General features: G+C 44.1%; 2 protein-coding genes across 9 annotated transcripts in view; one reads left to right on the top strand and one right to left on the bottom strand.

Moving 5' to 3' along the window:
• NAIP (NLR family apoptosis inhibitory protein) overlaps window positions 1-3,579 on the top strand; it is a 41,391-nt gene extending 37,812 nt beyond the window's left edge. For all 6 annotated transcript variants that reach the window (XM_001504041.6, XM_070233503.1, XM_070233504.1 and 3 more), the window contains one exon: window positions 2,024-3,579. In XM_001504041.6, coding sequence (XP_001504091.3) covers window positions 2,024-2,388 — 365 coding nt within the window. In that variant the 3' untranslated portion in view covers window positions 2,389-3,579. The remainder of the gene's footprint in view (window positions 1-2,023) is intronic.
• A 3,711-nt stretch (window positions 3,580-7,290) lies between these two features.
• The window catches only part of LOC100065744 (survival motor neuron protein), a 28,734-nt gene continuing 19,631 nt past the window's right edge, over window positions 7,291-16,393 (bottom strand). Inside the window, exons 7-10 of one of the 3 annotated variants that reach the window (XM_023618235.2) lie at window positions 15,887-15,997; window positions 12,370-12,420; window positions 8,847-8,872; window positions 7,291-7,646 (exon numbers count right to left, since the gene is read on the bottom strand). In XM_023618235.2, coding sequence (XP_023474003.1) covers window positions 12,373-12,420; window positions 15,887-15,997 — 159 coding nt within the window. In that variant the 3' untranslated portion in view covers window positions 7,291-7,646; window positions 8,847-8,872; window positions 12,370-12,372. The remainder of the gene's footprint in view (window positions 7,647-8,846; window positions 8,873-12,369; window positions 12,421-15,886; window positions 15,998-16,393) is intronic. The other 2 variants (XM_023618233.2, XM_070233508.1) reach the window with 2 other exon arrangements.

Below are 16,393 nucleotides of genomic sequence, written 5' to 3'. Positions count from 1 at the left end.
GCCCCTCTTCGTAGCCACAGTGGCCCTTTGGATTCCCTCCTCTGCCGTGGGGGCCGTCACGGGGGGCTTCAGGCTGCAGGTGCCTACTGTTGTTGCCCACCTAGATGCGCTCTCTCCTTGGGGTCTGCAACGGTGTTATGGGCTTTTCCAGCGGCCAGGGGTGGGATCACTTTTATTTGTCGCTCGGTTGCTGTCGGCACCCACCAAATCTCACTTGTCCTCTATGGGTCGCAGGAGAGCTATTGGCATCTTCTACAGTCTGTGGTTAGTACACCTAGCTATGCTGCTTTTTCCCTGGGGTCTTCCAGCCTTGTGGCTGGCGGCTGGGTGCCTTCTACTGATGCTGTGCAGAGGCTTTCCCTAAGGCTTCTGTGAGCCTGTAGGGTTTCCCCCTAGGCTACTAAGCTGGGTCTCTGGAACTCTCTCCAGCCCCAGTCCTCTCCGAGATCTCCGGCAATCCCTAGCCTCACTGGGTGGGCAACGGCAGCTGGGGGTCGCCCCGCCCTCTGGGCTTCTCTCCGGGCCTCTGCCGGGAGCTCTGAATGCTCAGCGTGGCCCCTCTGCTACCGGCAGACAGAGAGTTTTGTCTGCTGCCTGGCGGAGCTCCGGCGCTTCCCCTCCGGGTCGCCGGACCCGCCTTTGGAAGTTCCCCCGCCCCGGTCCTCTCCGAGATCTCTGGCAATCCCTAGTCCCACGGGGCGGGCAACGGCAGCTGGGGGACGCCCCGCCCTCTGGGCTTCTGTCCGAGCCTCTGCCGGGAGCCCTGAATGCTGGGCGTGGCCCCTCTGCTAATGGCAGACAGAGAGTTTTGTCTGCTGCCTGGCGGAGCTCCGGCGCTTCCCCTCCGGGTCGCCGGACCCGCCTTTGGAAGTTCCCCCGCCCCGGTCCTCTCCGAGATCTCCGGCAATCCCTAGTCCCACGGGGCGGGCAACGGCAGCTGGGGGACGCCCCGCCCTCTGGGCTTCTGTCCGAGCCTCTGCCGGGAGCCCTGAATGCTGGGCGTGGCCCCTCTGCTAATGGCAGACAGAGAGTTTTGTCTGCTGCCCGGGCGGAGCTCCGGCGCTTCTCCACCGGGTCGCCGGACCCGCCTTTGAAAGTTCCCCCGCCCCGGTCCTCTCCAAGATCTCCAACAATCCCTAGTCCCACGGGGCGGGCAACGGCAGCTGGGGGTCGCCCCGCCCTCTGTGCTTCTGTCCGGGCCTCTGCCGGGAGCCCTGAGTGCTCAGCGTGGCCCCTCTGCTACCGGGAGACAGAGAGTTTTGTCTGCTGCCTGGCGGAGCTCCGGCGCTTCCCCTCCGGGTCGCCGATCCGGCCTTTGAAAGTTCCCCCGCCCCGGTCCTCTCCGAGATCTCCGGCAATCCCTAGTCCCCTGGGGCGGGCGTCTCTCTGGGACCCTCCGGGCGCCCCGAGCACCAGGCCGGGTCTCCCCGCCAATGGCGGGGAGAGACTCTCCCCGCGGGCTCAGGTGTGCAACTCCAAAGTTTCCCTCTGCGTTTAGGAGTAATTGCAGGGGGTTTAAGTAGGGTTCTGGTCACCTGTTTCCACCGTCGCTCCTCTGTTGTGTTCTCGCTCCTGCCCTAGATGTGTGTGGATCCTCTGGGGGCGTCCGTTGGAAGAAAGCCGCTTGCGGGTACTAGGCTGCCCATCGGGGTCGGAGAGTTTTCACCTATTTCCACATCCTCCCGGAGGAAAGTCCGTCCGCCTTCCGATGTATAGTCGCGTGGGTGTCTCAGACGTCCTGAGATGCTGTCTGGATATCCTTTGTCAAGCGATAAGTGTCCAAATAATTGTAGACTCGAAGGGCGAGAGACAAAGAGGACTACTCACGGCGCCATCTTGGAATTCTCCTCAGTTCTTTGGGGCTTTTAAGAAGATATCCAAAAAATACTATTTTGAACATTTGCTACTTTCGGTGGCGGTGGTGGTGGTGGTGGGAGAGGAAGTTGGTTCAAATAGCCTAGTCTACTGTTGTTGAAATCCAAGTCCTTATGATTCTGTTTTCATGACTATTTTGCTTTTATAGCCAAGGTAGCAAACAGTGGAGGTTTCCAGAAACTTGAGAACTTAAATCTTTCAATCAATCACAAGATTACAGAGGAAGGATATAGAAACTTCTTTCAAGCACTGGACAGCCTGCCACGCCTGCAAGAGCTGACTATTTCCAGGCATTTCACGGAGTGTATCAAAGCTCAGGCAGCAACAGTGAAGTCTCTGAGCCAGTGTGTGTCACGCCTGCCTAGCCTGATCAGACTGAACATGTTAAGCTGGCTCCTGGATGCAGAAGACGTCACACTGCTCACAGCCATGAAAGAGAGACACCCGCAATCGAAACACTTAACTTTTCACTGGAAATGGATATTGCCGTTCTCGCCAATCATTCAGAAATAGAAGATTTAGCTAAAAAGCTGCTGAATCAAGAAAATTCTTGTCGACAGTTCTAAAAATTATCCAAGAACATTTTATTAAATATTGCCTACAAAAGAGAATTTATAAAATGTGTAAGGCATGTAATTAAAAAAATACTTTGCTTATGCATCACCGAGCTTAAGACATAGATTACCAGAGCTTTGAAGTCCCTGAATAACCAGCTAAAGATCAGTCCTTCAATGGAGTTTATACAGCTAACCCCTGTCATCTAGGGCCGGCATCAGGTTTTCAGGCTAACTGTGGCGAGGAACAAGGCCTGGGGAGGGGTGTCGGGGGCGCTGATCTGTCTTAAAGCCACAGCATGGAAGTATTCAAGTTATGCATGAAACGGCTAACAAGGTCTGAAGCAGTCCCACACACAGGTGAAATAAGAGTCCACTGGATCAGGGTCCAGGGAGGTATTCCTTAATCCTTGTCGGCTCTGTTTTGTATATTTAATTAACTGGTATAGGAGAGTTTACTTATAGCTTCTCTTTATCCATTGCCAGTGTAAGGAAATAGGATTTACGGAAAAATGCTTTTATTCCAGAGCCTTTTGAGTCAACACTTATTGTATAAGCAAAAAATAGAGTAGAATTTAGAACTACTGGAGATCAGCTAAATTTGTGTTTTCCGGAATACTGAGTATCAAACACGTTGTTAGATAACCACGCGTCTGAGACTTGAACATATGCATTTATAACGGCCTTGGAATTCTCCTGTGAACCCAGTCTGCGCGGGGAGAACATGTGTTGTCTGCTGGTGACTCCATGTTGCTGGATTCTACATCTGCTAGTCCAGAACTGTACTCCTGCCCGTTAAGCAGCAGAATCTTCTGAATGGCTAGAAGAGCATTCCAAATTCATGATGCCAATTAGGTTGCAAAACAACCGCTCTGTACCCTAAATGTTATTTTTACACAAGGAAAAAGCCAGCATGTATGTATGTATGTATGTATGTGTGGTATGATCCCATTTGTTTAAAAGGCATACTCGCATGTTGCTAGATGCATTAAGAATTTCTGGAAGTATACCCCAGAAAATGTTCATAGTGGCTAACTCTAGGAAGGCATTCTTTTTTACTTTCTCCCTTTTTATACTGCTTTTTTGTTTTACAAGTGCCTGTGTTAGTTTTATACTTAAAATAAAAACTAGTTTAGCATTACACCATCAATGGGGGCTCCTCTGGAGGGTGAGATTACTAGAAGGTGAGATGGGTTATCATCTTGCTTGTCTGATCTTATAGCTAATACATTTGTAATCAAAAAGGTTTTAAGTATTAGAGTCCAATCAGTGACAGAGACCACACGGTGATTTGAACGGGCAAGTTTACCGTAGAGCTATGAACTGTCTGCGGGCCTGGAGTAACGGGGATTGGCTAGGTGAGGAAGTGAGAGCTCTAAGCAGAGGGCGAGAACAGCTCTTCACCCTAGGCCGAGGCAGAGCTCCCAAAGGAGGGCCCCCAGGGCTGAGACCCAGACGTCGTCGGAGAGGCACAGCATGAACCTCAGGTTTGCAGAGTTGCAGCCCGAGGAGGTGAGAGCATGGGGCGCTTTGCTGAGCAGGTGCCATGGGGGCACCGCGTGCTGCTGGCCACTGGGTCCTGCTGGCGCCAGGCACTGCACAGGTGTGCCCAGTTGGAGCGGCGGCTGCAGGGCTCTGCTGGAGGGGCACCTGGAACCAGAAGAAGACGGCCCCTGCTCCTCGGGGGCCTCACAGTGGCGCTCTACCAACAAAGCTTTTCACCGTGCCGGCTGACAGGAGAGGTACCTGCAGGGTCCAGACCCACTGCTGCAGAGTCGCCATCGAAAGCTGGATTTCGATGTGACAGGCAATAACATGATGACTGGTGCAAGTATTACTACATTTAATAGTTCAGACCTAAACAAAAAGGACCCTGGTCAAATTTCTTAAGATTGAGTGACAGGACATACGCACATGCATGTTTATGCAGCCATGGGAAATTTCAATCAATCAATCTTACATAAAAAAATTTACCCCTTTATATACGTATACACAACTGAGATTCACAAAAAACTTTCTAAAACAAAGGTAAATCAAATGTGATTTTACTAATACCAAATATGACAAAAATTGAGAAATACTACAAAATCCCTTGAGAGAGTGGTTCATTTGTGCCATCTTCAACTGTTCTTTCTTATATTCTCTCCCACCAGGCTTTTAGCTCCTCCACTCCATCAAAACAGCTCTTTTGAGGGCCACCAGTGACCTCCACACTGCGAAATTCAACACGTCCCAGTCCCCACCCCCTTGTTGGCGGCATCTGGCCCGTGGACAGCTTTGATGCGGCCCATCCCTCCCTGGGCAGCACTTTCTTCACTGGCTTCCAGGCACCCCTCCTGGTTTCCTCCTAACGTGCCGCATTTCCTCCCAGCCTCCTTTCCTGCTTCTCTCCGCCTCTCTAAACAAGGGGCGTGCCCGAGTGCTCCCTCCCAGCCTCCTTTCCTGCTTCTCCTCATCTCTCTCAACGCTAGGCGTGCCCGAGTGCTCCCTCCCAGCCTCCTTTCCTGCTTCTCCTCATCTCTCTAAACGCTGGGCGTGCCCGAGTGCTCCCTCCCAGCCTCCTTTCCTGCTTCTCCTCATCTCTCTCAACGCTAGGCGTGCCCGAGTGCTCCCTCCCAGCCTCCTTTCCTGCTTCTCCTCATCTCTCTAAACGCTGGGCGTGCCCGAGTGCTCCCTCCCAGCCTCCTTTCCTGCTTCTCCTCATCTCTCTCAACGCTAGGCGTGCCCGAGTGCTCCCTCCCAGCCTCCTTTCCTGCTTCTCCTCATCTCTCTAAACGCTGGGCGTGCCCGAGTGCTCCCTCCCAGCCTCCTTTCCTGCTTCTCCGGTCTCTCTAAACGCTAGGCGTGCCCGAGTGCTCCCGGATCTCTAGTTAAATGTACTTCCTTGGCTATCGTGTCCTGCTGAATGGCTTTAAATTCCGTCTATACAAACGTCTGAATTTTCACCTCTAGCCCAGACCTCTCCTCTGAACTCTACACATATCCAACTCCCATTAGTGGGTTTCTCAAATTTCACGTCCAAACCCAACTCCTATCCTTGTTTTCCACAAAAGCACTCTGTATGCAGACTTCTCCATCCCATTACTTCGTCCTTCCACTTGCACAGGCCACACCCCCTGGGAGGCAGCCTCGCTCTTCTTTCATACTCCACACGTCATCTACCGGCGGACCCTGAGCTCCACGTGCACACACACTTGGATCCCATCACTACCACCCACTGGACCCAACTAGTCGGCCTGCTTTCTCCCTCAAAACCGAGGGTCTAATTTCAGCACAGTAGCCAGAGGCTCCTTTTATAAACCAGATCATGCTCTGGTTCAAAACCTTCAATGGAAGCTCAAAGTAAAGGCTGAAGACCTTACCATGGCCTGCAGATGACCTGACCCCAGGCTGCCTCTCTCACCTCCACCTCTGCTCACCTCCACTCCAGCCACACTGGGTTCTTTGCTGTTCCCTGAATGTGCTAAACACGCTCTTTTCTCAGGGCCTTTGCACCTGTCACTGCCTTTGCCTGGGAGGTTCCCCCTCAACTTACGTGAATGGCTCATTTCCTTCAGATCTCTGCTCAGATGTCAGCTTGGTGAGGAGTTCTGACCTTTTTTTTTGGTGAGGAAGATTGTCCCTGAGCTAACATCTGTGCCAATCTTCCTCTATTTTGTATGGGGGTCGCTGCCACAGCATGGCTTCATGAGCAGTGTGTAGGTCTGTGCCCAGGATCCAAACCCACAAACCCCGCCTAAGTGGAGCCCACGAACTTAACTACTACGCCCCCAGCTGGCCCTACTGACCACTCTCTTATAGAGCACCCCCACTTCCAATCCCACTCTGCCCAGCTGCTGTCCCTGCTTCACTTCTGTCCACAGCACGCATCACTAGTGCCGCCCTGGGAATGTCACTTGTTTCTGGCTGGTTCCCACCACTGTACGCAGGCCTTGCATCTGTTCTGTTCTCCTAGGCCCCAGAAGAGTGCCTGGCACACAGACAAAGTGGGACAAATATTTGCTGAAATGAACGACTTTCCTGAACCTACAACCACTCTCCACCTGGATTAGGTATTAAAGGAGGGAACATCTGAAAGCATCTTAGGAAGCAAATAGGCTACTTTCATAACTAAATTTAACCTGGCACATGCTTAGGCAATGAAAATACGCCGAATGTAGAAAAACTGGCTCATTGTCATGAAAAATGACAGAACTCCACTCACACTGTACAAGAAAGCTTAAGCCACTGAAAGTTCCATTCTGCGAAGCTTACTTACAGGCATTGAATATTCATTTATTCAACAAATATGTACTGGGAGCTACTAATGTGAGAGGTACCTTGAGTTGCCCAGGCGAAACCACTGAAGAGCACTTGTCATGTTAGCCTCGGCTCCCGCAGCCAAATGGCCAGGGAGAATCCCAGGCACGTGGACACGAATCCTCAGACTAAACTGAAACAGCGGGAATTTCTACGTCTCCTGAGAAGGTGAACTGAGAGACACCGAGACAGTCAAATGGAACTGCGAGGCAGTGATGAAGTGAGAATGGCTTGGGCCACCATGTCAGGCGAGTGCATGACGAGGATGTGGAGGTGCCAGGAGGGAGGCCGACGGACGAGACACGGTGCAGGGAGAAGGGTAAGATGACCTCCGAGAAACACAACAGAGCCCTGGCTCCTGACCGGCCAGGGCCAGTCCTCGTGGGTTCTGGCTCCCACTGGGCTTTGCCCCTAACCTTGGATTGTCAGCAACACTGTTGTACAACCGGTGGTATCTTTACAATGCCACCCCTTTACCCAGATAAGTCTGAGCAGTTTTCTTTCTACATCTTTAGAAAGACTCCACCTCACCAGATATACGCCAAAGAAAAATTGTCAACGGTCAAGTTTAAAAAAAAATTATCATTTATTTTTAAAAGCATTAATAAAAAGCTTAAAATACTAAGAAAGTTACAATATACAAATGTGCTCAGTCGTGATTTTGACAGATGGACTTTTCTGCACTGTACGTAATCTTGAGTTTCTTTAATCAGTCACATTTCCGTTGTGAAGTTATTCAAACTGATCATTCCCTTGAAACACCTGGCTGGCTGTTTAAGCATGAGTCACATGCAACAAGGGGAAACGGAGACAACTGTCACCCAACCAAGCGTTCATGAAGAAAACGATGGAGCCTTTGTTCACACTGACCAGGGCACATCCACATACCATTCTCCGTGGGAGAGAACTGCACCTGAACTTGAAAGAAAAAAAGACTAGATACAATTATGAAATGTAAAAACCTACTTTCTTAGAAAATCATACAGAAGAGAGGAAATGAAAAGCAATACACTTACCATGGTAAATACAGCTAGAATAAAAATATGCTAAATAAAGACAAGTAATACTAATTTCAATTTTTATGATAGTTAAATAATTAAATTGTGAAATTCATTTAGAAGAGTAAATAAGCAAGCATATTTAAAGATTTCTTTTGGGGGGCGGGGGGTGAGAAGACTGTCCCTGAGCTAAGATCTCTGCCAATATTCCTCTATTTTGTATGTGGGATGCCACCACAGCATGGCTTGATGAGCAGTGTGTAGGTCCGTGCCTGGGATCCAAACCCTTGAACCCTGGGATGCCAAAGCAGAGACCACAGACTTAAGCACTACACCACCGGGCCAGCCCCAAGAAAATTTTTAAGGAACACTGGTATTCAATCTATCCTAACAGAATTTAAAACTAATTACAAAACAACGATCAAAATCATGTGTTAAAAAAAATGGTGATTAGAACAATACAAACAACACTCTCCAACTACAATAAAACTAGAAATTAAACCTAACTACCTAGTAATTAAAACACTTATTAAACATTTCTAGAGTTGAAAACAAAACCCAAAATTGTGGAGTAGCTGGAAAATGATAGGAATTCTACATAGTAGAATCTACAGAACACAACTAAAGCGCTGTTCAAAGACAAATTTATGGTCCTAAAATATCCCTTTTAATAACTAAGAGAGAAGGAATTAAAAAAGAAACTTACAAGGAAAGCAGACAGAGGACGGTAACCCCCGGCATATCATTGAAGTCCACTGGAGCCAACTTTAGGGTTTGAGTTTCAATTTGGCAATAATTTATTAAAATTATAAATGCATGTCCTCTTCAATCCAGCAGTTCTGATTCTAGAATCTAATTCTAGATTAGGATCCTAGATTCTAATTCTGTCTACTTAGATAATCCTAAAGATGTATTCACATAGAGAAGAATTATGTAAAAGGGTGCTGACTGTAGTATTAAATAGCAAACAACTGGAAACAACCTAAACTTCCATCCATAAGACCTCAAATAAGTATGGTGCATGCCCATATATAAAATATCCTGCAACTGTTTAAAACAAGACAGTTTTACACACTGATATGGAATGTTCTCCAAGAAATACTGAGGAAAAAGCACTTACCTATTAAAGAACACTGCATGAATTACCTACAAAAATGAAGATTAAACAAGTTTAAAGGAGTAATGATGATAAATACATTCCACCAGATTTATTTTAATTACATTTTTTTTATTGTCAATAAATGTACTCAGCACAGAAACAGAAGAAATACAAAAAGGGTATAGGGTGAAGTCTCCCTCTCACGCTGCGTCTTCCAGTCCCTCTTCAGAGGTCGCCCGAGGATCACCCCGAGGGCCATCAGTGCACACCTAGACACGGACGTGAGTATCTATCTATACAAATGGCAGGGAGGTAACATGCAGTTCTGCACCTTACTTTTTTCACTTAAATATATCTTCCTATCAGACTGCTAAACATAACAAGCAACAATGTAGTTAAAAAAAAAAAAAAAGAAAAGAATAAACTGAATAATGTTTAAAAATAAACTATTTGAGAACTTTGTTTTTATAAATATACGACAGAAAAAGAAGTATACATTTTTTTGTGAGGCTTGGCCCTGTGCTAACATCCGTGCCGGTCTCCTTTTGCCTGAGGAGACTGTTGCTGATTAACATCTGTGGAGCTCCCACACATTTCTGGAGCTCCGTCCTGTCCAATCCCTCCTCTCGAGACCCCGCCTCTTCAAACTCCAGCCTTATCCTAGGGCCCAAACCTGACCTCCGCTCCTCCCCAGGAACAGCAGCCCTCCGCTGAGGCTCCGCCTTCACGCTGCAGCGAGGAAACCGTCCAGCCAGAAAGAGGGACGGAAACGCACCTCGAGTGTTGCCCTTTCTCGGGATCTCGCCCTGCGCTCTGCAGCCAGTGCCTGAAAACAGTTACAGCAGGCACTGCGCCCAGTTTTATCACCTGTGGCAGGAGAACAAGCACACTACCAGCTGTTCCTCCTGTTTTTAAACATCTCATTGTTTTCCTCGTGAATACTCGGTTTGATGACACAATTCATGCATCACCTTTCCCATTTTGGAACAACTAATTTTTAGTTTTTGCATATTTTCTGAAAGATTAGTCTGTTGTGGTGGTTCAAACAAAATATACTAAACACGGTATTACACTCCACACCTCTCAGGTACAGATGTTGAATTTGGAGTTGATACAGATTTCTACATGCCAATAATAAATCTATTTTGGGCTTTTTTGTTTATCATAGTTCCACAGGATTATTTTTGTGTACTGATGATTAATTTCATATATTGGGCCTCAGATTCTAAACAGTTCTGGGGATCACAGTATGTCGTCACAGTGCTTCCCCAAAAGAATAAACTAGTTAATAATGCCCTCATTTTCATGCTTACCTAATTGTTAGAGTTTCTAACTGGTATAGTCTGTTTAGAAATTCTATCTGGGGCTAGCCTGGTGGCACAGAGGTTAAGTTTGTGTACTTGGGCTCGGCGGCCCCAAGTTCACGGGTTTGGCTCCTGGGCGTGGACCCACACACTGCTCATCAAGCTGTGCTGTGGCGGTGTCCTACATACAAAACAGAGGAAGACTGACACAGATGTTAGCTCAGCAACAATCTTCCTTAAGCACGAGGAGAAAGATTGGCAACGGAAGTTAGCTCAGCGCCTAACCTTTCACGATGGGTGAAAGATCCGATCTGAAATCTCTCTTCCATTTACCATTTCTCTCTTCTTTGGCACTCCCTCCAGCCTGTGCTCTAAACCCATCCCAGACTTCAAAAACTGTGCACATTGGTAAACCTGATGAAGAATGAGACGCAGTGCCCTGTCTCTCCTGACAGAGGAAAGACACATATCAAAACAAGAAAGACACCATAATGTGAAAAGCGATAGGACAGAAGTGAGTGGAGAGCAGATTCAAAGAGTGGAAGTCACCTGCATGGGGGAGGGGAAGCGAAGGCTGAGTCACTTGGAACAGCAACAGGACACTTGAGAGCTATCTCAGGCCTCGAGACACGCTGCTCTGGTGCTCCCGGCTTTGTGCCTCTCTGCCGGGAGCACTAACCCACTTCACCCCCTGCCTAACTTTTCTTTTCTCCTCTTCAGACTTGGCTAAATAACTAGCTCAAGAACTTGAACTGAATAAAAATGACTTTAATCAAAGAATGAAATATGAATCATTACACAATTAAATGTGATGATTTATATAATTTAAAAATATATCCCTCCCAGGAATGCACCTCCCATTTTGAAAATCAAAAGGAAAATGTTTTGCAAAATTTGCTTTTCAAGGCAACATGGAAACATCTACCAAAAATCATAATGTTACGATCTTTTATCAAATAGTCATAATACAGAAATTTACCCTAAGGCTATGATAGAACAGCATCAAACTACTATATAGAAGATGGTTATTTACTGCAGCATTATCCAGAATGCCGAAAGCTCCTGAACTAGAGGAAGAGCGCATAACACACAGGCAACAATCTGACAGAAAGAACAGGAGAAAACTTTACAAATGTGATGTTAAGTGGGGCTACACATACACACACACAATCCATATCAAAATATAGATGAATATGGACCAAAAGGGTAAAATAATAGGTGAAAAAGGAATATAATGATAGACACATAGCTTGTACTAATTTAGTTGTAAAATACTGAACATTTTTCTTATGTATTTTTCAAACATACAGAAAATAGTACAATGAATATCCATATGCACACCACTTAGATTCAATAATAACCATATATGCTTCACGCACACACATACATTTTGCTAAGTCATTTAAAAATATATCAGAGACATTAACAGTTCACCTCTAAATACTTTAGTATGCAAACTTAAAAAGACATTATTCTATAAACCACAACATCCTTATCACAGCTCCTAAAATTAGCAATATAATTATCTAATATCATTTGAAATCCATTCCATATTCAAATTTCCTCAACCCCCAAGTCTTTCACAGATGGCTTTCAAGACAGGGTCCAATCAAGGATGCCACAGGGCATTTGTCTGTTGTATCTCTTAAGTCACTTTTAATCTAGAATAGTTAGCCACTCCACACCATTGTTTTCTCTCATGACACTGACTTTCTGAAGAAAGAAGGCTAGTTATCTTCTACAACATTCCACACTCTGGACCTGTCTGATCATTTCTTTTGTGGTGTCATTTAACTGTTGCTCTGTCGCCAGGATTTCCAGTAAAAAGGGAAAGCAGATCTTAAAGGTTTGATTAAATTCCAGTGAAGCTGTTTTGACCAGAACCCTTCACAGGTAACACAGCGTGTTTCACCCAGCATCACAAATCCAAAAGTGGTCTGGCTGTCTGACTACAGCTGCAGTTTCCTCAGTGGGTCTAAGCATCTCTCTATTGTGAAGAAATGTTTCTCTTTCCACACCACCAACCAACAAGTATTTGCTGAGATGACCCTTTGACATCATGAGAATTCTAGAGGATGCAGTTCAACCTATTATCAAATAGTCTGGGCATCAAAATGTCTTTAACATTGTTTTACATTAACTCTTCTACTTTTCAACCCTTTAATTTTTAAACATGTTTTCCACAAACTATACAATCTATACAAAAGTAAGATTCACTTTTATAATGATGGCAGACTTACTCCTTAATTGAAATGTGAGCACCTTCCTTCTTTTTGATTTTGTTTGAAACCCTGCAAGGAAAATAAGGGAATTTAAAAGGATAGCATACACATTTTATACACACGTGAATCAACATTTTGTTTCACATAAGACATTTTACTAATTCTATTTAAGAAAACATCATCAGAAAATAAGTTCACAGCTTTCAAATGTACTTTAAAAGTGATCTCAAAGTAAACAATTAGGCTGCAATTAAGAAATTTTCTTCTTTCACTAAGAACGATGTTCCTGAGCCGACTTATACCTTATTTCCATCAAATAAAATATATGTGTGATACTCATTTATTAAAATAAAACCATTAAAGACCAGTACTCACTAAACAAACACATTTTAGTTTTTTTTTTTTTAAAGATCAATACTCAAATATTTATTGTTTTTCCTGGTCAAACCTGGTCCAAACATCCTATTCGTCTCTGCTGGCCTCAATGCCTCTATCTTCCCCTACATACACACTAGCTTCCCACTTCACTACTAATCTATACTTAGAAGCCCTAAGATGTACTAAAAGTGATTTGCTACTAATAAGTACCAAGGTTACAGCCTATTTCAGGTTCTTTCAATAACATGACTCTTAGTTGTTCACACTCGCTTGGATTTCTAGAAAGAGACAAAGGTAGAGGTTAAGGGCCGGATCCAAATGCCATCTGGCTCTCTTATGGGAACAGGCTGGTGACGGAAAAGCTGTTAGGCACGTGTGCTTCGTGGAGCAATGGCGAAGAACTGCCAGCCGAGAGCAATGGTGTCTAAAACGCACTGAAGCTGCTGGAAAACTGGACTTCGTGGCTTCTTCTTTTTAATGGTAAAAATTTCAGAGAGACAAAAACGCAAGATCTAGGAAACTCAATTTCTCTACACTTCTGAATCTAAACATATGTTTATATTTTAACTTATGCAGATATACAAATACTACCTCTAAAACTAAAGATCGTTTCTCTGGAACAAGTCAGTCATAGGTTTGCCCTGAGTTTGTGGCAAATATTCTGGACAAGGCTACTTTCCCAAGACTACTGCCTGAACTCATGACAGAAGCAGAAACCTCTGCATTTTCTTGGTCAGGACCAGAGTTAAAAGTCCACTGGAAATCTGCTAAATTTTAATAACACAGTACAATCAAGTACATGAAATAGGAAAGCTTAGACGCACAATTTAACCAACTCTAATTTTCATCGTCATCCTTCAAATAAAAATATTCTAACATGTTAGTCATTTGTATTTTTTAACTGTTACTAGAGCTATCAAAGGAGACAACAGTAAGATCCATAACCATTCAAGGCTGTGGTAAAACACACATTTTCAAGCTGCATGGTGGCAACACACATGGAACCAAGAACAGTGGAAAGCCAGTCAGCAGCATCAAAAGCTGTTAAAATGTTTCTTCTTTTTGACTCAATAATGGTCCAGATATCATACGAAAATAATCTACAAGAAGCTTTACTTATAAAAATGGTTATCTGTCAGAGGAAAAACTTGCTACTGTTCAACATTTAGCAGACTACGAACATATTCTCAATTAGACTTCTTATGAACCAGGCACTACTCCAGATGCTGGCGATCCAAGAGTTACACGACAGACAAGTCTACGCTAACACTGATTGCAGTCATGGCTACATAACCGTGAACACACTCAAAACCAAAACCATTGCACTTCAGAAGGGTGAACTGTATGCCATGTAAATTATATCTCAATAAGGCTTAATTATTTAAAAAAATATTCATAGAACACTATTTTTTAATACCTCAAAATTGGAAACAACCCAAAGGTCCATCGATGGTTAAAACAAATAGATTATAGTATATTCACACAATGAAATGAGAGACAGCTACAACTACACACAACAATGTAGATTAATCTCACAAAGTCTTGAGCCAAAAACGCCAGTCACAAAGGAGTGTACATATGAATCTATTCACAAAAGTTCAAAAAAGGGCAAAACTAATCGATGAGGTTAGAAGTCAGGAAAATGGCTACCCTTGGGAAAGGACTGGCAATGACTGGAAGGAGACATAAGGCAGCTCTGGGGTTGTGATAATGTTCTTTTTCTTTTCTTTTTTAAAGATTGGCACCTGCGGTAACAACTGTTGCCAATCTTCTTCTTTTTTTTCCTTCTTCTTCTCCCCAAAGCCCCCCAGTACATAGTTGTATATTCTGGTTGTGAGTGCCTCTGGTTGTGGCATGTGGGACGCCACCTCAGCGTGGCCTGATGAGCAGTGCCATGTCCGTGCCCAGGATCCGAATCAGCGAAACCCTGGGCCGTGGAACTGGAGCACGTGAACTTAACCACTTGGCCACGGGGCCGGCCCCTCTTTTTCTTGATATCTGTGATCACACCTAGGTGATCACTTTGTGACAATTCATCAAGCAATTCACTTGTAGTATGTGCACTTTTCTGCATCCATATTTCAATAGAAAGTTTACACTAACAACAACCGAACAGAACCATGAACCTGTGCGTACTGTGAACCTAAAAGTCAGTCAAAACACAGTGCATCTGGGTAAGAGAGCTATGGATGAATCCCCTCCAGCTTTCCCCGTCTAGAAAACTTAAAACTAAACACAAATTATGTCAATACTTTGTATGTAATTTATACAAATTATTTTCCAAAATATTTCATAATTTAAAAAAACGCAGAGAAATCTGAAGTAAAGAAGGAAGCTTAGGAAGTTAGTCAGACGAGTGGTCTCAAAACAAATTACAAACTGTTCATTTGTTACTTATCATCTTTTGGTGATTAAGAGGGGAACTTCACAATATAGTATAAATATACCATGGTTGTACAAGAGTGAAGAGTAGCTTTTAAATAAGAATATTAATAGGGGCATGTACAGATCGACAAATTTAAAAAACTACACCTTTGAGTCAGCTGTTTGTTTTCTTCTATATATTAATTAACTAAAAATTCAAGTGCCTACAAAATGACGTCATAATTCTAGCATGGTATAAGTTTCCTTTTTTAAAAATTTCAAGTTTTCCTGCCAAATTATAATAGAACATGTCTGCAAAAGACTGATGTAAAAACAACAAGTTTGAAGCCTCAGCCCCTGAAGTCCAGTTCGGCATTTATCACCCCAGACCTTTCTTTACACACAAAAGGAACCTAATTTTTTTTGTCTTCATTTTTTTTCTTCTTCATTTTTTTCCTCAAGGTATTATCCTTTCTTTTTCCATCTCCTGCAATCAATTTTATTTCAAATCAAAACAGAACAATAATGAGATTGAAAAATAATTTAGAGTGTCATTAAATTAGAAAATGTATAATCAAAATAATCTAATAGCAAAGATTTTTAAATGCACTACAATTACACTTAGCAGGGACACGACAGAAATTTAAGCCTTAGTCAGATATTGTATTTTTTAAACTTTCAGGTAGTTTTGAAGCCTTAGAATCCAGCTAACATAACAAACCGCTTTTTACTCACAAACAAAACAAAGTCACATAACCACAAAGTCGGGAAAAGAAGCTGAGTGATCACTTACCATATAGTAACCAGTGTGATAGCCACTCATGTACCAAGAGATCAGCATACTTCCCAAAGCATCAGCATCCTCAAGAGAATCTGGACATACGGGAGGTGGGGGTGGAATTATCTGGAAATGGAGAAACATATACTTGAAGGTCAGTAGACAAAAATGTGAAGTCTGGAGATCCATTCTACGTAGAGAATGCTGGATGTTAGTTGTTACCTTTCCCTACATTTCATATCATCTCCTATTTAAAATTTCTTTAAAAGTCTGACAATTGGAGAAAGCCAATCAATAACAACAAAAGACCAACAAAATTAAATTGAACAAGAATCAAAGGACAACAGGTCCACAAAATGTTTAAATATTTTGCTTTGACTAGAACTATTGTTCTGTTCCATTATGAAGCTATGAGTAAAAGACCAAGCATAAACACTTTCATGGTTTCCTCAAAAGACAGCTACACAGCATTACAAGTAACGGCCTGGGGCAGAATGTCTGCGCTGCCCCCATCCCAACACA

The sequence above is a fragment of the Equus caballus genome, chromosome 14 (genome assembly GCF_041296265.1).
Source record: "Equus caballus isolate H_3958 breed thoroughbred chromosome 14, TB-T2T, whole genome shotgun sequence".
Taxonomy (NCBI): Eukaryota; Metazoa; Chordata; class Mammalia; order Perissodactyla; family Equidae; genus Equus; species Equus caballus.
Note: the sequence above shows the minus strand (reverse complement) of the source record. Positions and strands in the feature narration are given on the sequence as shown.